Raw genomic sequence first — 21,503 nt, 5'->3', positions numbered from 1 at the left:
GTGAAACTGTGTCACCGCGTTCAGACTTGGTGTCATGGGGGCAGATAAGTATAAGAGTGTCCCACTGACTGTGTTCCTGATGTCAGGGCAGACAGTGTCTACCATCCGCCGCCCGCCCGCCTGCCTCTACCTGCACAGTTGTCGCCCTGACAGCCCATCCCAACAGGATATCCTGTGTCAGTGTAGGCCCATTGTTCCTGGTCTAAGAATAGACCTGTCTGATTGGACGGCTCGGGATCCAAAACAGCAAAGAGACAGAGGATGCATCCCAAATGGCACACTATTCTCTATATACTGCACTTATTTTGACCAGGTACATGGTCAAAATAAGTGTACAATTTACAACATAGGGTACCATTTGGGACTCTTTTAGCCCAGCCGTCTCCTCTATACCTAGACGCATACACATACACACACATGGAACTCATAATACACTCCTGTTTCCTGACACACACACACACACACACACACACACACACACGCACACACACACACACACACACACACACACACACACACACACACACACACACACACACACACACACACACACACACACACACACACACACACACACAAACACACACACACACACATACAGAGACAGTGAACTGGCTCATTACATCTTATACTGTATGTTCTTAAAAAAAGGTGCTATCTAGAACCTAAAAGTGTTCGTCAGCTGTCCCCATAGGAGAACCCTTTTGAATTCCATGTAGAACCCTTTCCACAGAGGGTTCTACATAGAACCCAAAACAATTCTACCTGGAACCAAAAAGGGTTCTCTACAGGGACAGCCAAAGAACACTTTTGGAACCCTTTTTTCTAAGAGTATATGTTCTTCAAGCCCTTATTTTACTCCACTGTGTTTTGGGGCAAAGTAAAAGCAGACATGAATGTGTGTACAGTATGTCTTTCTCTGATACGGTTGAAATGATGTAGAGGCAGAATGTGATCTATGGAGTGTTGCAGGGCTCAATCAGTCGCTTACTTCGTCAGTGTTAATGAGGTAACTGGAGACAGGCGATAGGGTCCAGCAATTCTCATGGAAGTGAACTCTGAGGCACTTAATCCTGCTGCCCCCTCTCTCCCTCCCTCCCTCCTGCCAGAGGGACACAGCCCTGTGGATTGATCTCATCCTAGCTGCCCTTGATAACTCTCTCTCGCTCTCTTTCCTCTCTCTCCCCTGTCTCTCTCTCTCTCTCTCTCTCTGTTTCTCTCTTTCTCTTCACCTCTACAGGTAAGAGGAAGGTGTCTCTGTATGACAGCCAGGCCCCCATCTGTCCTATCTGCCAGGTGTTGCTGCGTCCAGGAGAACTGCAGGACCACATGGAGCAGGAGATGGAGCGCCTCACCCACATGCACCTCAGGTACACCCCCTGTCCACCCCTCACCCACATGCACCTCAGGTACACCCCCTGTCCACCCCTCACCCACATGCACCTCAGGTACACCCCCTGTCCGCCCCTCACCCACATGCACCTCAGGTACACCCCCTGTCCACCCCTCACCCACATGTACCTCAGGTACACCCCCTGTCCACCCCTCACCCACATGCACCTCAGGTACACCCCATGTCCACCCCTCACCCACATGCACCTTAGGTACACCCCCTGTCCACCCCTCACCCACATGTACCTCAGGTACACCCCCTGTCCACCCCTCACCCACATGCACCTCAGGTACACCCCCTGTCCACCCCTCACCCACATGCACCTCAAGTACACCCCATGTCCACCCCTCACCCACATGCACCTCAGGTACACCCCATGTCCACCCCTCACCCACCACACATTATTGACCCCTTCGCCCATAACAGATTTCTGGGAGGATACAGCTGACCCCCTCATTAGACTGATACCTGTACCCCCACGTCTGTTACAGCACACAGTAGGGAGTCTATTCTCAGTTCTATATCATACACAACAAGAACCACATAGAAGCACTGTAGTCTATCTCTCTACTGAGGGTACAATAGACAGGGTCAGGGAGTATGCTTTAGTCATCAGCTTTGGAAGAAGAGCTTTTGGAGAGACCCTAGCCCCCCTCCAGCCCCTGGTATTTCCGCTAATACTGCAGTGATACCTGGGCTTTGGGGGGACTTGGCCAGCCAGGAAAACAAATCAACTGCAGAACACACTGACAGATGTTCATAAATCTCTCTGGTTCTTGACAGAGCTTATCCATGGTAAGGTAAGTATGGGATTAGATAAGAGAGATCTGGAGGTAGACTTACAGTATCAATTACTTTCTTTCTGACTGTGGAGGCTTCAGCTGGAGAAAGCAGAGAGATTCGGTTCCCTTCAATAGTCAACTTGTGTCCAAAATGGCACCCTATTCACTATATACAGTGCCTTGCGAAAGTATTCGGCCCCCTTGAACTTTGCGACCTTTTGCCACATTTCAGGCTTCAAACCATAAAGATATAAAACTGTATTTTTTTGTGAAGAATCAACAACAAGTGGGACACAATCATGAAGTGGAACGACATTTATTGGATATTTCAAACTTTTTTAACAAATCAAAAACTGAAAAATTGGGCGTGCAAAATTATTCAGCCCCCTTAAGTTAATACTTTGTAGCGCCACCTTTTACTGCGATTACAGCTGTAAGTCGCTTGGGGTATGTCTCTATCAGTTTTGCACATCGAGAGACTGACATTTTTTCCCATTCCTCCTTGCAAAACAGCTGGAGCTCAGTGAGGTTGGATGGAGAGCATTTGTGAACAGCAGTTTTCAGTTCTTTCCACAGATTCTCGATTGGATTCAGGTCTGGACTTTGACTTGGCCATTCTAACACCTGGATATGTTTATTTTTGAACCATTCCATTGTAGATTTTGCTTTATGTTTTGGATCATTGTCTTGTTGGAAGACAAATCTCCGTCCCAGTCTCAGGTCTTTTGCAGACTCCATCAGGTTTTCTTCCAGAATGGTCCTGTATTTGGCTCCATCCATCTTCCCATCAATTTTAACCATCTTCCCTGTCCCTGCTGAAGAAGCAGGCCCTAACCATGATGCTGCCACCACCATGTTTGACAGTGGGGATGGTGTGTTCAGCTGTGTTGCTTTTACGCCAAACATAACGTTTTGCATTGTTGCCAAAAAGTTCAATTTTGGTTTCATCTGACCAGAGCACCTTCTTCCACATGTTTGGTGTGTCTCCCAGGTGGCTTGTGGCAAACTCTAAACGACACTTTTTATGGATATCTTTAAGAAATGGCTTTCTTCTTGCCACTCTTCCATAAAAGCCAGATTTGTGCAATATACGACTGATTGTTGTCCTATGGACAGAGTCTCCCACTGTCACGTTCTGACCATCGTTTGTGTGTGTTTTCCTTGTTTTAGTGTTGGTCAGGACGTGAACTGGGTGGGCATTCTATGTTGGATGTCTTGTTTGTCTATTTCTATGTCTGGCCTGATATGGTTCTCAATCAGAGGCAGGTGTTAGTCATTGTCTCTGATTGGGAACCATATTTAGGTAGCTTGGGTTTCACTGTGTGTTTGTGGGTGATTGTTCCTGTCCTTAGTGTTAGTTTGCACCAGTTTAGGCTGTTTCGGTTTTCATTAAGTTTATTGTTTTGATAGTGTTTGTATTTAGATTCGTGTTGCTATAGTCACCATAAACATGGATCGTAATCTACACGCCGCATTTTGGTCCGACTCTCCTTCTCATAAAGAAAACCGTTACAGAATCACCCACCACAAAAGGACCAAGCAGCGTGTCAACAGGCAGGAGCAGCCCAAAGAGGAGGTATGGACATGGGAGGACGAATTAGAAGGAAGAGGACCCTGGGCTCAGCCAGGAGAATATCGCCGCCCCAAAGAAGAACTGGAGGCGGCGAAAGCGGAGAGGCGCAGATATGAGGAGGCAGCACGACGTAGCGGATGGAAGCCTGAGAGGCAGCCCCAAAAATTTATTGGGGGGGGGCTAACAGGGAGTATGGCTACGCCACGTAGGAGACCTGGGCAGACTCCCTGTGCTTACCGGGGGGCTAGAGAGACTGGACAGGCACCGTGTTATGCAGTGGTGCGCACGGTGTCTCCAGTGCGGGTGCATAGCCCGGTGCGGTATATTCCAGCTCCGCGTGTCGGCCGGGCTAGATTGAGCGTCGAGCCTAATGCCATGAAGCCGGCTCTACGCAGCTGGTCCCCAGTGCGTCTCCTTGGGCCGGCTTACATGGCACCAGCCTTGCGCTCGGTGTCTCCGGTTCGCCTGCATAGCCCAGTGCGGGCTATTCCACCTCGCCGCACTGGCAGGGCGACCGTGAGCATTCAACCAGGTAAGGTTGGGCAGGCTCGGTGCTCAAGAGCTCCAGTGCACCTGCACGGTCCGGTTTTTCCAGTACCACCTCCACACCCCAGCCCTCCGGTAGCAGCTCCCCGCACCAGGCTTCCTGTGCGTGTCCTCGGCCCAGTACCACCAGTGCCAGCACCACGCATCAGGCCTACAGTGCGCCTCGCCTGTCCAGCGCTGCCAGAGCCTCCCTCCTCTTCAGCGCTGTCGGAGTCTCCCGCCTGTTTAGCGCTGTCAGAGCTTTCCGCCTCTACAGCGCTGCCGGAGTCTCCCGCCTGTTCGGAACTGCCAGTTTGCAAGGAGCTGCCAGTTTGCAAGGAGCTGCCAGTTTGCAAGGAGCTGCCAGTCTGCAAGGAGCTGCCAGTCTGCAAGGAGCTGCCAGTCTGTAAGGAGCTGCCAGTCTGTAAGGAGCTGCCAGTCTGTAAGGAGCTGCCAGTCTGCATGGAGCTGCCAGTCTGCAAGGAGCTGCCAGTCTGCAAGGAGCTGCCAGTCTGCATAGAGCTGCCAGTCTGCAAGGAGCCGCCAGAGCTGCCTTTCTGCAGGATGCCGCCAAAGCTGCCAGTCTGCAAGGAGCCGCCAGAGCTGCCAGTCTGCAAGGAGCCGCCAGAGCTGCCAGTTAGCATGGAGCAGCCAGAGCTGCCAGTCAGCATGGAGCAGCCAGGGCCGCCAGTCAGCATGGAGCAGCCAGGGCCGCCAGTCAGCATGGAGCAGCCAGGGCCGCCAGTCAGCATGGAGCAGTCAGTCAGCATGGAGCAGCCGGAGCAGCCAGTCAGCATGGAGCAGCCAGTCAGCATGGAGCAGCCAGAGCTGCCAGTCAGCATGGAGCTGCCAGTCAGCATGGAGCAGCCAGTCAGCATGGAGCAGCCAGAGCTGCCAGTCAGCATGGAGCAGCCAGTCAGCACGGAGCAGCCAGAGCTGTCAGTCAACCAGACTCTTCCAGATCTGCCAGTCGACCAGACTCTTCCAGATCTGCCAGTTGACCAGACTCTTCCAGATCTGCCAGTCAACCAGACTCTTCCAGATCTGCCAGTCAACCAGACTCTTCCAGATCTGCCAGTCGACCAGACTCTTCCAGATCTGCCAGTCGACCAGACTCTTCCAGATCTGCCAGTCGACCAGACTCTCCCAGATCTGCCAGTCGACCAGACTCTTCCAGATCTGCCAGTCGACCAGACTCTTCCAGATCTGCCAGTCGACCAGACTCTTCCAGATCTGCCAGTCGACCAGACTCTTCCAGATCTGCCAGTCGACCAGAATCTTCCAGATCCGCCAGTCGACCAGAATCTTCCAGATCCGCCAGTCGACCAGACTCTTCCAGATCCGCCAGTCGACCAGACTCTTCCAGATCCGCCAGTCGACCAGACTCTTCCAGATCCGCCAGTCGACCAGACTCTTCCGGATCCGCCAGTCGACCAGACTTTTCCGGATCCGCCAGTCGACCAGACTCTTCCAGAACCGCCAGCCAGCCAGGATCTGCCGGATCCAACCACCTGCCTGAGCTTCCTCTCAGTGCTGAGCTTCCTCTCAGTGCTGAGCTTCCTCTCAGTGCTGAGCTACCCATCAGTCCCGAGCTACCTCTGTCCCGAGCTGCCCCTCTGTCCCGAGCGGTCTTTAAGGAGGGTAACCTATCTAGGGACGCTAAGGAGGTGGACTAAAACTGTTATGGAGTGGGGTCCACGTCCAGCGCCAGAGCCGCCACCGCGGACAGATGCCCACCCACACCCTCCCCCATAGGTTTAAGTTGTGCGTCCGGAGTCCGCACCTTGGAGGGGGGGTACTGTCACGTTCTGACCATCGTTTGTGTGTGTTTTCCTTGTTTTAGTGTTGGTCAGGACGTGAACTGGGTGGGCATTCTATGTTGGATGTCTTGTTTGTCTATTTCTATGTCTGGCCTGATATGGTTCTCAATCAGAGGCAGGTGTTAGTCATTGTCTCTGATTGGGAACCATATTTAGGTAGCTTGGGTTTCACTGTGTGTTTGTGGGTGATTGTTCCTGTCCTTAGTGTTAGTTTGCACCAGTTTAGGCTGTTTCGGTTTTCATTAAGTTTATTGTTTTGATAGTGTTTGTATTTAGATTCGTGTTGCTATAGTCACCATAAACATGGATCGTAATCTACACGCCGCATTTTGGTCCGACTCTCCTTCTCATAAAGAAAACCGTTACAGAATCACCCACCACAAAAGGACCAAGCAGCGTGTCAACAGGCAGGAGCAGCCCAAAGAGGAGGTATGGACATGGGAGGACGAATTAGAAGGAAGAGGACCCTGGGCTCAGCCAGGAGAATATCGCCGCCCCAAAGAAGAACTGGAGGCGGCGAAAGCGGAGAGGCGCAGATATGAGGAGGCAGCACGACGTAGCGGATGGAAGCCTGAGAGGCAGCCCCAAAAATTTATTGGGGGGGGGCTAACAGGGAGTATGGCTACGCCACGTAGGAGACCTGGGCAGACTCCCTGTGCTTACCGGGGGGCTAGAGAGACCGGACAGGCACCGTGTTATGCAGTGGTGCGCACGGTGTCTCCAGTGCGGGTGCATAGCCCGGTGCGGTATATTCCAGCTCCGCGTGTCGGCCGGGCTAGATTGAGCGTCGAGCCTAATGCCATGAAGCCGGCTCTACGCAGCTGGTCCCCAGTGCGTCTCCTTGGGCCGGCTTACATGGCACCAGCCTTGCGCTCGGTGTCTCCGGTTCGCCTGCATAGCCCAGTGCGGGCTATTCCACCTCGCCGCACTGGCAGGGCGACCGTGAGCATTCAACCAGGTAAGGTTGGGCAGGCTCGGTGCTCAAGAGCTCCAGTGCACCTGCACGGTCCGGTTTTTCCAGTACCACCTCCACACCCCAGCCCTCCGGTAGCAGCTCCCCGCACCAGGCTTCCTGTGCGTGTCCTCGGCCCAGTACCACCAGTGCCAGCACCACGCATCAGGCCTACAGTGCGCCTCGCCTGTCCAGCGCTGCCAGAGCCTCCCTCCTCTTCAGCGCTGTCGGAGTCTCCCGCCTGTTTAGCGCTGTCAGAGCTTTCCGCCTCTACAGCGCTGCCGGAGTCTCCCGCCTGTTCGGAACTGCCAGTTTGCAAGGAGCTGCCAGTTTGCAAGGAGCTGCCAGTTTGCAAGGAGCTGCCAGTCTGCAAGGAGCTGCCAGTCTGCAAGGAGCTGCCAGTCTGTAAGGAGCTGCCAGTCTGTAAGGAGCTGCCAGTCTGTAAGGAGCTGCCAGTCTGCATGGAGCTGCCAGTCTGCAAGGAGCTGCCAGTCTGCAAGGAGCTGCCAGTCTGCATAGAGCTGCCAGTCTGCAAGGAGCCGCCAGAGCTGCCTTTCTGCAGGATGCCGCCAAAGCTGCCAGTCTGCAAGGAGCCGCCAGAGCTGCCAGTCTGCAAGGAGCCGCCAGAGCTGCCAGTTAGCATGGAGCAGCCAGAGCTGCCAGTCAGCATGGAGCAGCCAGGGCCGCCAGTCAGCATGGAGCAGCCAGGGCCGCCAGTCAGCATGGAGCAGCCAGGGCCGCCAGTCAGCATGGAGCAGTCAGTCAGCATGGAGCAGCCGGAGCAGCCAGTCAGCATGGAGCAGCCAGTCAGCATGGAGCAGCCAGAGCTGCCAGTCAGCATGGAGCTGCCAGTCAGCATGGAGCAGCCAGTCAGCATGGAGCAGCCAGAGCTGCCAGTCAGCATGGAGCAGCCAGTCAGCACGGAGCAGCCAGAGCTGTCAGTCAACCAGACTCTTCCAGATCTGCCAGTCGACCAGACTCTTCCAGATCTGCCAGTTGACCAGACTCTTCCAGATCTGCCAGTCAACCAGACTCTTCCAGATCTGCCAGTCAACCAGACTCTTCCAGATCTGCCAGTCGACCAGACTCTTCCAGATCTGCCAGTCGACCAGACTCTTCCAGATCTGCCAGTCGACCAGACTCTCCCAGATCTGCCAGTCGACCAGACTCTTCCAGATCTGCCAGTCGACCAGACTCTTCCAGATCTGCCAGTCGACCAGACTCTTCCAGATCTGCCAGTCGACCAGACTCTTCCAGATCTGCCAGTCGACCAGAATCTTCCAGATCCGCCAGTCGACCAGAATCTTCCAGATCCGCCAGTCGACCAGACTCTTCCAGATCCGCCAGTCGACCAGACTCTTCCAGATCCGCCAGTCGACCAGACTCTTCCAGATCCGCCAGTCGACCAGACTCTTCCGGATCCGCCAGTCGACCAGACTTTTCCGGATCCGCCAGTCGACCAGACTCTTCCAGAACCGCCAGCCAGCCAGGATCTGCCGGATCCAACCACCTGCCTGAGCTTCCTCTCAGTGCTGAGCTTCCTCTCAGTGCTGAGCTTCCTCTCAGTGCTGAGCTACCCATCAGTCCCGAGCTACCTCTGTCCCGAGCTGCCCCTCTGTCCCGAGCGGTCTTTAAGGAGGGTAACCTATCTAGGGACGCTAAGGAGGTGGACTAAAACTGTTATGGAGTGGGGTCCACGTCCAGCGCCAGAGCCGCCACCGCGGACAGATGCCCACCCACACCCTCCCCCATAGGTTTAAGTTGTGCGTCCGGAGTCCGCACCTTGGAGGGGGGGTACTGTCACGTTCTGACCATCGTTTGTGTGTGTTTTCCTTGTTTTAGTGTTGGTCAGGACGTGAACTGGGTGGGCATTCTATGTTGGATGTCTTGTTTGTCTATTTCTATGTCTGGCCTGATATGGTTCTCAATCAGAGGCAGGTGTTAGTCATTGTCTCTGATTGGGAACCATATTTAGGTAGCTTGGGTTTCACTGTGTGTTTGTGGGTGATTGTTCCTGTCCTTAGTGTTAGTTTGCACCAGTTTAGGCTGTTTCGGTTTTCATTAAGTTTATTGTTTTGATAGTGTTTGTATTTAGATTCGTGTTGCTATAGTCACCATAAACATGGATCGTAATCTACACGCCGCATTTTGGTCCGACTCTCCTTCTCATAAAGAAAACCGTTACACCCACCTCAGCTGTAGATCTCTGCAGTTCATCCAGACTGATCATGGGCCTCTTGGCTGCATCTCTGATCAGTCTTCTCCTTGTATGAGCTGAAAGTTTAGAGGGACGGCCAGGTCTTGGTAGATTTGCAGTGGTCTGATACTCCTTCCATTTCAATATTATCGCTTGCACAGTGCTCCTTGGGATGTTTAAAGCTTGGGAAACCTTTTTGTATCCAAATCCGGCTTTAAACTTCTTCACAACAGTATCTCGGACCTGCCTGGTGGGTTCCTTGTTCTTCATGATGCTCTCTGCGCTTTTAACGGACCTCTGAGACTATCACAGTGCAGGTACATTTATACGGAGACTTGATTACACACAGGTGGATTGTATTTATCATCATTAGTCATTTAGGTCAACATTGGATCATTCAGAGATCCTCACTGAACTTCTGGAGAGAGTTTGCTGCACTGAAAGTAAAGGGGCTGAATAATTTTGCACGCCCAATTTTTCAGTTTTTGATTTGTTAAAAAAGTTTGAAATATCCAATAAATGTCGTTCCACTTCATGATTGTGTCCCACTTGTTGTTGATTCTTCACAAAAAAATACAGTTTTATATCTTTATGTTTGAAGCCTGAAATGTGGCAAAAGGTCGCAAAGTTCAAGGGGGCCGAAAACTTTCGCAAGGCACTGTAGTGCACTAATGTACTTTTGACCAAGACCAGAAGGGCTCTGGTTAAAAGTAGAGCACTATATAGGGCAGAGATGGGGGCCACAAAAAAAATCTCAATTCATCATGGGGGGCTGCAGTGTTTCGCGGGTCTGCGTACCCACATCTATACCCCCACATGCAGTCAGAGCCGGCCCTAGCCTAAGTGACATTTGAAGTTTTAGAGTTCATTTCCTGCAGATGTACACATTGTTTCCATAGGGTGGAGAGAAATGTTTTCTGTTTTTTATATGATATCTGACTAAGAGTGACTAACAAAATAAATGTTGCCCCCCCAGTCAGTAATTCGACTATGATTATTACAAGTTTAGATAACTGGCCGCAAGACTAACTTACAATAAATAAAATATTTGCTCACATGGGCTAATTGAGTGACTGTTAGTGACTGACATCACAAGAGAAAAACTGCTGGTGCACAACCACATTTCGAAATTGCACCTTGTGTATTCTACTATTCTAACTCTCTATATATACAGTATTTGGTCTTTGGAAATCGTGGGGCCCGCGGGCCACCAGTTACCCATCCCTGATATAGGGAATATGGTACCATTTGAGCTGCAGCCCCAGTTTTACAATGGGATAAATCAAACCATTAACCCTTGCGATAGGAGGTAGCCATTTGAAATCGTATTTCACCTTGATCCCGTGACCAAGTGCTCCCTACCCACCCTGCTTTATAGCACCACCCATTAACCCACTGCCACGAGGAGCCTTAGTCCACTCACTACTCATTGAAATCAAAGCACATTTTCCCTTAGCGACACTCTCTCCTCCCCTATCTGACTGAATGATCCCTGTCGCCTGCTGCAGTACATGTGTAACACATAGTACCAGAGCCAGCCAAAAAAGGCCCATGGCATGTTCCCCACTGTGCTCTCTCAGTGTGTGTGTGTGTGTGTGTGTGTGCGTGTGCATGTGTGTGCTGAGGGGCGGGTAACGGTGAGAGGGTAGAGGGGGAGGAGGGGGACGTTTGCTCCTCTTCACTCCTCTCCAGACTGAGCGTTATCCATCATGTGGCAGTGAGGAGTTATCATTTAATAATTAATAAAGGGCAGTGGGCCGCCCTCCCCTCCGGGTCCAACCCTCCTCCCTCCCCACTCTCCTACCCCTCCGTTGCAGACACGGACACGGGGAGCCTGCCTGGAGGGCCTGGGTGGTTGATGGCAGCGGTTATTTAAAGAAATGGCGTCATCCTTCCTAGTTTGTCAGGGACGGACACTGCTGAGTGTCACGGCCCAGTGATTTAGCCTCGCCTACACCGGCCCCATTAACCCCATTGCTGTTGCCACGTGAATTATGCCTGGTTGTACCCCGGCAATGCACCGCCGTTTAGTTTTGATTTAAGGAATATGGGGGAAGGGAATGAGAGGTCTTCATAGAGGAGGAGGAGAGAGGGGGGAGGGGGAGAGAGAGAAAGAAAGAGGAAGTGTCTTGTGTCGAATGTCCTTGCTCCTGGCGGCCAGTCCAAGTTCTGTGCAATCACTGCTGGACTTGGGAGAAATGATTTCCGTTAGAAGATGAATCTTCGTTCAGACCATGTTGGAGCTTTAATCTTTTCGCGTCCGTGAAAAAAAAAACGACATCAGGTAATTAGCAAACTCGTCAGTTAGCTTTTCATAATTTAAATAATGCCTCTCACTGTATAGCTGAAATGTACTTCCAAGATGGATGGTGATCTCTACCTCTGTGTAAACCCCATTCTGCTCTGCCACAATGGGCCTATAACCTGTGGAACCCCATACAAAACACAGATTCTGGATTTGAAGGCTATGAGGACATCAGACCCATCCATATATCATTAAAGAACAGCAGGGAAGTCCCCCCCCTTTTTCTTCCATCCCTCTCTCTATATCTCTGTTATTTTTCTCCCTCTCTTTTCCTTTCTCTTTCTCTCCCTCTCTCCATCCCCCTCTCTCTCCTTCTCCCTCTCTCTCCCCCACCCTCCCTCTCCTGCTCTCTGTCCCTCTCTTTCCCTCCCTCCGTCTCTCTCTCCACACTCCGCTGTCCCATTCTTCCTGCTCTGACACCGTTGCCGGGCGAGGCAGCAGCGCTGCATCGGCACACAGATCATTGGAAGTGACATGGCGAATTTGTGGCAATTTGTAGTAAATCTCCCTTTAATGATAGCGTTTCATTTTGCACAAAATGAGACTTGAGTGCATGTAAAATGGAGGAGGCTGTTTAAGATGTAGCATTAGGCAGATGATGGGGGCTGTCAGGAGCCGTGAGGGGCCCTGAGTGGATGTGTGTGAGATTGGGACTAGCTGCCAGAGCTGCTGGTCCCTAGTGGCCTTGGCCGATGGGGCCGCCTCTCCTCGCCTCTCCTCTGCCTCCACTCCTCATGTATGGAAATGGAAATCTATCATGCCCTTTACACATCAGCCTGCTCACAGGGGCAGAGCAATCTACATATCCCTCCACACCACCACCCCTCCCCTCCACATAATCCATTTGCCTCCATCGGAGCGAGCCAGAGCTAGGTGGCAAACGACACGAAAAGCAATCTTTATCTCGAGCTTACAACCCCTTCCCCCCTGACTGGGACTTATTCAATTTTCATCCTCTCTCCTCTCCTTCCTTCTCTCCTCCTTTCTCTCTCTCAATTTCAATTTCAATTCAATTTAAGGGTTTTATTGGCATGGGAAACATATGTTAACATTTTCAAAGCAAGCGAAGTAGATAATAAACAAAAGTGAAATAAACAATAAAAATTAACAGTAAACATTACACTCACAAACATTCCAAAAGAATAAAGACATTTCAAATGTCACTCTCCTTCTCTCGACATTTGGTTTCAGTGGGAGGTGTTTTGGATGGGTCTGGGAGAGAGGAGGAGCAGAGGGGGTGTAGTGGTTATTCTAAAGGCATCCTATCAGGCCCCTTTAGCCAAAGGACCAACAGTCTAGGAGATGAAAGCTTAGCATTCTGCCAGAGCTGTCAAAGAGTCATGGGCCGAAACATTAAGCATATTCACTTCACATTAACAACTGATTCTACTGCTTTTATGGAGAATTATATAGCCTTGACTGGGAAAAGCCCTTCTACTTTCTGGTAAATCCGCTCACCTGTTCACATTCTCATTAACAAAACACATTTGAACTCCATCTTGTTTCGGCAACCTCTCTTTCCCCCCTTTTCTCTCCATCTCTTGTCAATTTTCTCTCTTTGCTTTGTTGCTCATTTCAAAACTATTTCATTGGTTTGACATGACAGGCTGGAAGCTTTTTGCCCAAGCGTTCAAATCAAAATTCATTGAAACGGCCACGTGTGAAGCTGCAAGAAGCCGCACCTGCACTCCTTCCCTATCCCGCTATCTCTGTCTTCTTTCATCTCTCCTCTCTCCCTTTCTCCCTCTCCTCACTGTCACCTTACTGTCACTGTGACAACAGCACCTCAATGTTTAATCTCCTTGTTGTCGCTCCCTATATACAGTAGTGCCAGCCACCTTAAACAACAAGTCGGCTTTTCTTATCGTTTCTATGGCATTTTGAGGAAATAAAGAGAAAGAATGAAACACTGAACAATCAGGAGATAGCGAGCATTACACACTGCCAGAGTATGTAGGTAATATTTATTATCTTTGTTTGCTCTTCTCTATTCAAGTTCCTCCTCACACTTTCCCAGACCGCTCTCTTTCCGAGTGTGCAATAGATACAAATACAACTTTTCATTTTGGCTCTACCAACTCTTTAATCAAGTAAGACATGGTGGACGTCCTCTCAACCCTCAGCCACTAACACTGAGAATGAACCCTGGCTGTGACTTCCCTTTGACCTGTAAGTGCCCTACTCCCACTCCACCCCACTCCCTCTCCACTCCACCCCACTCCCTCTCCACTCCCTTGGTGTGTCTCTAGCAGTGTGGCCGGGGTCTCTCATCCAGATTGATAGTGCAGTACATTAGTTACAGTGCTCTAAAAGCAGCAGGCCCTCCTGTACCGTCTGCTGGACCAGAGTGGAGGGATGACATGAGTGTGACACAGCCAGCACAGACACAGATAGAGACACAGCCCAGTTAATGTTGCCTCCCTCCCTGTTACCCTGCCTGCCTGCCTGGATGGGGGATTTATGATGGCGGGGAGTGTGTTTATTATCTCACAAACAGTACAGAGCCCGTGTGGAGATTTATCCCCTTTCAAGGCCCAACCCTGATTTGGGTTGGCAGATCAATCACCAGTGCCTCCACAGAGGGGCCAGGGGCGGGGACAAGGCTTATTACCTATGGAAGGAGGCAGGGCGAGTGGTTGAATCTGCCTTCACCTGCCATTCATTACACCAATACAACTATCTCTGGTTGCCTAGCTGACCTGAACCTCAACCAATAGCCACACTCGGATGTTACCACATCAGGAAGATATGTATTTCTTCTTCTGGAGATTTAATTGCAAATCAACTCATCTTTACTTCCTGCTTACCTTGGTTGATATCCTTGGCTTCCTTCTTGAAACACCTTATCTGTGGCCTCCTGTGTGAGGCCACGCCGCCACCCCTCCCCTCTCCAGCTGTCCACTCCGGGGACACGCTCGCCTGCCAAATCACGTTGTTGGATTAGGACCGGGGCAAATTGAATTTCAGTGCCTTGTCAAAGCCGCTCTGCATCTGGGGCTGCGCATAGGACACAAAGAGAACATGACAAGGGTGACTTTTTTTGTCACTTAGACCCGGCACATCATTTGTGAGGCTCATAAAAATGTATCTGCGTCTCGGTGAAAGGAGGAGATAGGGAGGAGGAGTGAAAGAAGGAAAGACTGAAAGGAGGGAGACAAGCTAGACAGGGAAAGTGACCGAACAGAACATATGCAGGAAACAAATAGAAAAATGGAAAGAAAGAAGGACTGCCAAGAAGAGAGCTCCAGCCAGTCTATGTATGCAGAGGGAGGAGGATAGGGAAGGAGGGATATTAATGTCTCAGGGAGAGATCTGATTTGATGTGTCTCTCCCCATTGTCGGCTGATGCTTTTTTAATATTTCCGGCCTTCTAATCAGTCATCTTCAATCCACAATGTCGATGAGGCTGTGATTTGATGTAGCCCCCCGTTGGTCAGACACCCCACCGCCCTTCCTTTCTCTCTCTTTTATATCCATCCCTCTCTCCTCTCCTCTCCTCCGCCTCTTTAATACAATGTTTACAAGCCAGCGCATTGTCCTCAACATATTTCAAAGTCCTAAGTGCACGGGGCGTTTCACTGACAAATCAAATAACAGCAGCATCATTTATTCCCTGCTCCTTCCACTGGCTCAGTGACGGCAGTGAGATAGAAGGAGAGGAGGACAGGAGGAGAGGGGTGGATGGGAGCATCCAAGAGAATGATTACTTCAATAAAAAAATTATATCCCAAATCTGCTTAGCAGTCCTACTTTGAGCTGTAATTGTTTCAAACACAGCATGGCCCAAGGGTGGGCAGATTGAGTGGCACAGAGGGAGCTGGGAGGAGGGGGAGAAAGGGTGGGCGGGTTTGAATCCTGCAGACGATTAAAAGTGTGATTTGTGTTTCTTGGTGACTGAGTGACCGTTTGAGCTGTCCCCTGGGTATTGCATTTTGTCTGAGTGAGTGAGGGGAGAAACAGTGCTGTCTCTCTCTCTCTGTGTGACTTTAAACAGAGTTGAGTGTTAAAAGAGGTGTGTCATCAGAGGACAGCGGTGTCACCTGAAAGGATAGAGAGAAGAATATTACTTATATTAGGACAGACACAGAAAACACACACATGCAAAAGGAGAGGGCTTCCTAGAAAGCTATATAACCTCAACAAAACAAAACATGTCTATGTTGTGCAACTCCCATTTGATGGAAACATCCAAACCTACCCATACTGTAAAAATACAGATCCAATAACCTGTTTTAATTGGTCTCTCCCCTTTCTCCTACAGTAAGAACCCATCACACGGACACAAGGACAGCAGTGTGGCTCCAGGAACTCCTAAGGTAAGAGGACTTCGGAGACTTTCATGATAAACCAGCAGAACCTCTCCCAGACTCCATAGCTCCAATAAGACCATTATCGTCCACTGACCAGCTCCCAGTCCAGGCTCTCCCTCACAACTATTGAGGCCTTATTAGGCTAATGTACTTCAGAAAATCAGCAGAGCTCATCAAGGTCCTCTGGAAGGAAGGGTATTAAGCTACTACTGTCTGTACCGGGAGTCTAACCCAGTGGACATGCTCCAGCAGGCAGGGGAGAGGGGAAAGGAAGAAGCGGCCATAGATGCACTTCCTATGGTTTCATGACTGTCTGAGTCCTCATTAAAGAACAGGTCCAAGAGACCCTGGACAGCAGTTTCTGTGTGCCCCCAATAAGAACCAAAGGATATGGGGACAAAGGACTGTACAATCAATAACTTAAAAAGGGACTCTAACTGGGTCTAACTCCTCGGTACAATGCAGTGTTTCAAAGTGTTCACTTTGAGACTCCTTCCGAGCCACATTGCATTCCTGTATTCTGTTGAAATAGGGTATGTCTCTCTTATGTCACGTTAATAAGAGGTTTCATTAATATTCTCCCAATGCTGCCACATTTAGCTGTGACAGCAAGGGGCATGTGGATCAGTGGATGTGTTGAGTGAAGGGAGAGCGAGAAAGTGAGAGAGTGAGAAAGTGAGAGAGAGAGTGAGAGAGAGAGAGTGAGAGAGCGAGAGAGAGAGTGAATGAGATTAGTTTTTCTGTAGTCTGGAGCAGAGCCAAGCAGAGCCAGCCACAGTTGGCACAGAGGGAGAGATTGATTGTCTCTCTGCCATTAAAGGTACGATTTGCTGATGGCATGTGTCCCTGTGGAGGGTAAAGATGCTCTGATGGATGTCTGTCTGTAATGATCACTGTACCTGTCTGGTAAAAGGGGACCTTTAATATCATCAATATCTCCAAAGACACACGCTTTAATGTGCTCAACAGTTTTTCCTCTACTCTTCATTCAACTGCCATTTCGGAGGACATTTACTGGGTTGAGATGAAATGGATGAACTTCATAAAAATATATAATGGAGATTTTTATTTGATGTATTAGGATCCCCATTAGCCGACGCCAATGGCGACAGCTAGTCTTACTTGGGTCCAACCGACACATAACGAAAAAGACAGTACAGACTTTACAATTTGCATACATTTATAAACATGAACATGTAGTGTGTGTGTGTGTGTGTGTGTGTGTGTGTGTGTGTGTCTATCAGTTATCACGTCAGGACATACACACAACAAGTAGGTCACATGGGAGAGGCGTTGTGCCGTGAGATGTTGCTTTATATGTTTTTTGAAACCAGGTTTGCTGTTAACTTGCACTATGTAAAATGGGAGTTCCATGCACTCATGGCTCTGTATAATACTATACGTTTCCTTGATTTTGTTCTGGACCTGTGGACTGTGAAAAGACCCCTGGTTGCATGTCTGATGGGGTACGTGTGTGTGTCAGTGCTGTGTGTAAGCTGACTTTCAAACAATTTGGAATTTCCAATACATTGTTTCTTATAAAAACAAGTCAGTCTTTCCTCAACTGTCAGCAAAGAGAGACTGGCATGCATAGTATTAATATTAAACCTCTGATGACAATGAATAGCAAGACATACCACTCTTTTCTGGGCAGCTGCAGCTTAACTAGGTCTTTCTTTGCAGAACTTGACCATATGACTGGACAATAATCAAGCTAAGATAAAACTAGAGCCTGCAGGACTTTTGGGGTGTGGTGTGAAAAAGGCAGATCATCTCTTTATTACGGACAGACCTCTTCCCATTTTTTTACAACCATTGAATCTATATGTTTCGACCATGACAGTTTGCAATCCAAGGTAACACCAAGTAATTTAGTCTCCTCAACTTGATCAACAACCAACCACACCATTCATTACTAGGTTCAGCTGAGGTCTAGAACTTAGGGAATGATTTGTATCAAATACAGTGCTCTTAGTTTTAGAGATGTTCAGGACCAGTTTATTACTGGCCACCCATTCCAAAACAGACTGCAACTCTTTGTAAGGGTTCCAGTGACTTCATTAGATGTGGTTGCTGATGTCTATATGGTTTAATCATCAACATACATGTACACACATGCTTTGTTTAATGCCAGTGGCAGGTCATTGAGAGTAGAGGGCATAGAGAGCTTCCCTGTGGTACACCCCACTTTACATGTTTGACATTAGAGAAGCTTCCATTAAAGAAAACCCTCTGAGTTCTATTAGATATAGTATATATCTCTGAATCCACAATATGGCAGAGGTAAAAAAAAACATAACACATACATTTTCTCAACAACAGGTTATGGTCAATAATATCAAAGGATGCACTGAAATCTAAAAGTACAGCTCCAACAGTCTTCTTACTTTCAATTTCTTTCAACCAATTATCATTCATTTGTGTCAGTGGAATATTTTGAGTACCCTTCTCTATAAGCATGCTGAACGTTTGTTGTTCATTTGTTTACAGAGAAATAGCATTGTATTTGATAAAACACAATTTTTTGCAACAGTTTGCTGGTAGCAAGATGATAGGTCTGCTGTTAGAACCAGTAAAGGCCACTTTACCACTCTCCAGGCCTGAGGACAAAGACTTTCCTCTAGGCTCAGATATAAGATATGACAGATAGGGGTGGCTATAGAGTCAGCTACCGTCCTCAGGAGCTTTCCATCGAAGTTGTCAATGCCAGGAGGTTTTTCATTATTGATTGATAACAATAATCTTTCCACTTCCCCTAAACTAACTTTACAAAATTCAAACTTGCAATGCTTTTCTTTCATTATTCATTTTTTTATGCATGAGTACGATAGCTCACTGTTTGTTGTTGGCATTTCCTGCCTTAGTTTGGCCACTTTGCCAATGAAGGAATCATTAAAATAATTGCCAACATCAAATTGTTTTGTGATGAGTAAGTCATCTGATTCAATGAAAGATGGGATTGAATTTGTCTTTGTGCCCATAATTTAATTTAAAGTACTCCAATATATATATTTTTCCCATCAATCTTTATATCATTGATCTTGGCTTCATAATACAGTTTCTTCTTCTTTTTGTTGAGTTCAGACACATTATTTCTCCATTTGCAGTAAGTCAGCCAGTCAGATGTGCAGACAGACTTACTAGCCACTCCTTTTGCCCCATCTCTTTCAACCGTACAGTTTTTCAATTCCTCATCAATCCATGGAGCCTTAACAGTTCTAACAGTCAGTTTCTTAACAGGTGCATGTTTATCAATAATTGGAAGAAGCAATTTCATAACTTGATAAAGTGCAGCGCCTGGATGCTCCTTATTAATCACATCAGACCAACAAATATTTTTAACATCACCCACATAAGAGTCACAGCAAAATATTTTGTATGATCTGTTATACACTATTTTAGGCCCAGCTGTTGGAACGTTGGCTCTCCTGGAAATAGCAACTCTATTGTGATCACTGCATCCAATGGGTACGGATACAGCTTTAGAACAAAGTTCTACAATATTAGTAAAAATGTGATGAATACATCATGTGGATGATCTTGTTCCTGTAGTGTTTGTAAACACCCTGGTAGGTTGATTAATAACCTGAACCAGATTACAGGCACTGGTTACAATGAGGAAGCGTCCTCTTGAGAGGACAGCTTGATGAAAACCAGTCAATATTCAGGTCCCCAAGAAAGTAGACCTCTCTATTTACATACACGATCAAGCATTTCACACATATTATTTAGATACTGACTGTTAGCACTTGGTGGCCTATAGCAACACCCCATAGGAAAAGCCTTTAGATGTATCAGGTGAAACTGCAACCACAACACTTCAATAACACTTGACATAAGATCTTCTCTAAGAGATTGGAGACAGATGTGGTACTGTAGTAACAGCACACATTACAAATTATTATGTAAGCCTGCAGGCTCACTGCTCCTCACTACTACTTTCTGGTAGGGCCTGATTCAGAGTCAGAGACAGAGGCTACGGGAGAGTCAGAGACAGGGGCTAGGGGAGAGTCAGACACGGGCTGGGGGAACAGGAGTCATCGTGGTTAGGTGAGGAGAGTGGGAGTAAGGGAACAGGTAACGAACAGGGACCGGGGTGAAGGGAACAGAACAGGCCATCTGAGCGAGGCGTGACTGAGCATTCCCCAGTAGGTACTTAGTATTCCGCCACACCATGTGAAAAATGAAGAGGCTGGTTGAGGATCACAGGGGCTGTTGCTTCATGTGAACACTCTGCCTTCCAGACCTTCCAGACGAGCCTAGTGGTTCTAAAGGGGATTAACCTTTCCCGCTTCACACATGCCTCCCGCCCCCTCTCAACCACGCTATCGCCATAGCAACTCCATGCCAGCCCCATGCCTCTTAATTCTCGGGGCCAGGGGGCAACTGGACGGCGAGTCGAGATGAAGCGTGCGGCACATGCTAACTAACATGGCACCTTCTGTATCTAACACTGACATTCATCTGTATATTAGTCAACACACTATTACACTTAAGTAGAATCACAAGTAGTAGTTGATGTCAGGGCACATTTGCAACTAGTCCAGTTGAAACAAATTAATAAAAGACTACACACAAATATTTCCCAAGCTCAACGCCTCTGAAGCTACACAAATAAAAAGCAGTTACCCGACCTTGCAGTCCTGAAGGATAAAAAGCCATGCACAATGCTTAATTTACTGTCCCGGCACTAGGGGTCTGCCGTTTCTCACATATTAATATTAGATTATAGTTGTCGGCCACTTAAGCCCCTGCTCTCTCCTCTCTCCTTGATTAATAGGAACACATTGTAAATACAAATATTTCATAGCAGCCTCGTAAAGAGCTGGATCTCTGTCAACTCTTCCCCGTAAAGTCAGCACTATTTCCCCTTCCACACCCTTTTCCTCTTGTTCATTTGAGAAATGAACTCAATTAAGTTTGTCAGTGGGTCAGGACTGTAATGTCGGAGGCTCGTCTGAGTCTTTCAGAGAAGGTTTATAGATGACTGTAATGTTGGTGAGTGTCCTCCTCTCCTCCACTGCAGCATGCCCCTCTTCTCTTCCTCTCACAACAACTGTCTTGCTCTTTCTCCTCAGTCCATGCTGTTGTCGGTGCACATCAAACGCGAGGGAGAGTCACCGGTGGTCTCCCCTCTTTCCTCTGAAGACGCCCACCACTCCGACAGATACCAGGTGAGCTGGGCTACGTTCCAAATGGCACCCTATGCCCTATTTAGTGCACTACTTTTGACCAGAGCCCTGGTTAAAAGTAGTACTCTGTGTAGGGAATAGGTTGCCATTTGGGACCCTGCCAGGATGCTGATCTTTGCCCACATATTTAGCATCATAATCCCATCATCATATCCTGTCATATGACAGGAAAAATCTATAAAACCCACTATGAAACCTACTCCTGGAAAAATAACAGGACAGGCAATGTAAGGAGAACGTGCAAAAAAGTCCCCTGCTCTCTGTTAGAGGTTAAACATTAGGCAAACTCACAGGTGTCACCATGGCGATGGTGAAAGACGACAAGGTAATAATTTGTTGTTTTAGTGTTGAACACACAACATTGACTCAGCCAATCATCTCGCTATCATGGAGTGGATCAGGGAGTCAATAGAGGTCCTAGTCTCCATCAGGAATCAGCCAAGCCGCCTACCTC

The 21,503-nt window shown here is 48.6% G+C and overlaps 1 protein-coding gene across 7 annotated transcripts in view; it reads left to right on the top strand.

Annotated features, from left to right (window-relative positions):
• LOC110530324 (E3 ubiquitin-protein ligase RNF220) overlaps positions 1-21,503 on the top strand; it is a 171,952-nt gene that overhangs the window by 115,111 nt on the left and 35,338 nt on the right. For all 7 annotated transcript variants that reach the window (XM_036985966.1, XM_036985963.1, XM_036985965.1 and 4 more), the window contains exons 3-5: positions 1,241-1,370; positions 15,809-15,863; positions 20,936-21,031. In XM_036985966.1, coding sequence (XP_036841861.1) covers positions 1,241-1,370; positions 15,809-15,863; positions 20,936-21,031 — 281 coding nt within the window. The remainder of the gene's footprint in view (positions 1-1,240; positions 1,371-15,808; positions 15,864-20,935; positions 21,032-21,503) is intronic.

This window comes from Oncorhynchus mykiss, chromosome 8 (genome assembly GCF_013265735.2).
Source record: "Oncorhynchus mykiss isolate Arlee chromosome 8, USDA_OmykA_1.1, whole genome shotgun sequence".
In the NCBI taxonomy this organism is placed as follows: domain Eukaryota; kingdom Metazoa; phylum Chordata; class Actinopteri; order Salmoniformes; family Salmonidae; genus Oncorhynchus; species Oncorhynchus mykiss.
The sequence above is the reverse complement of the archived record's forward strand: the minus strand, read 5'-3'. Positions and strand labels throughout refer to the sequence as shown.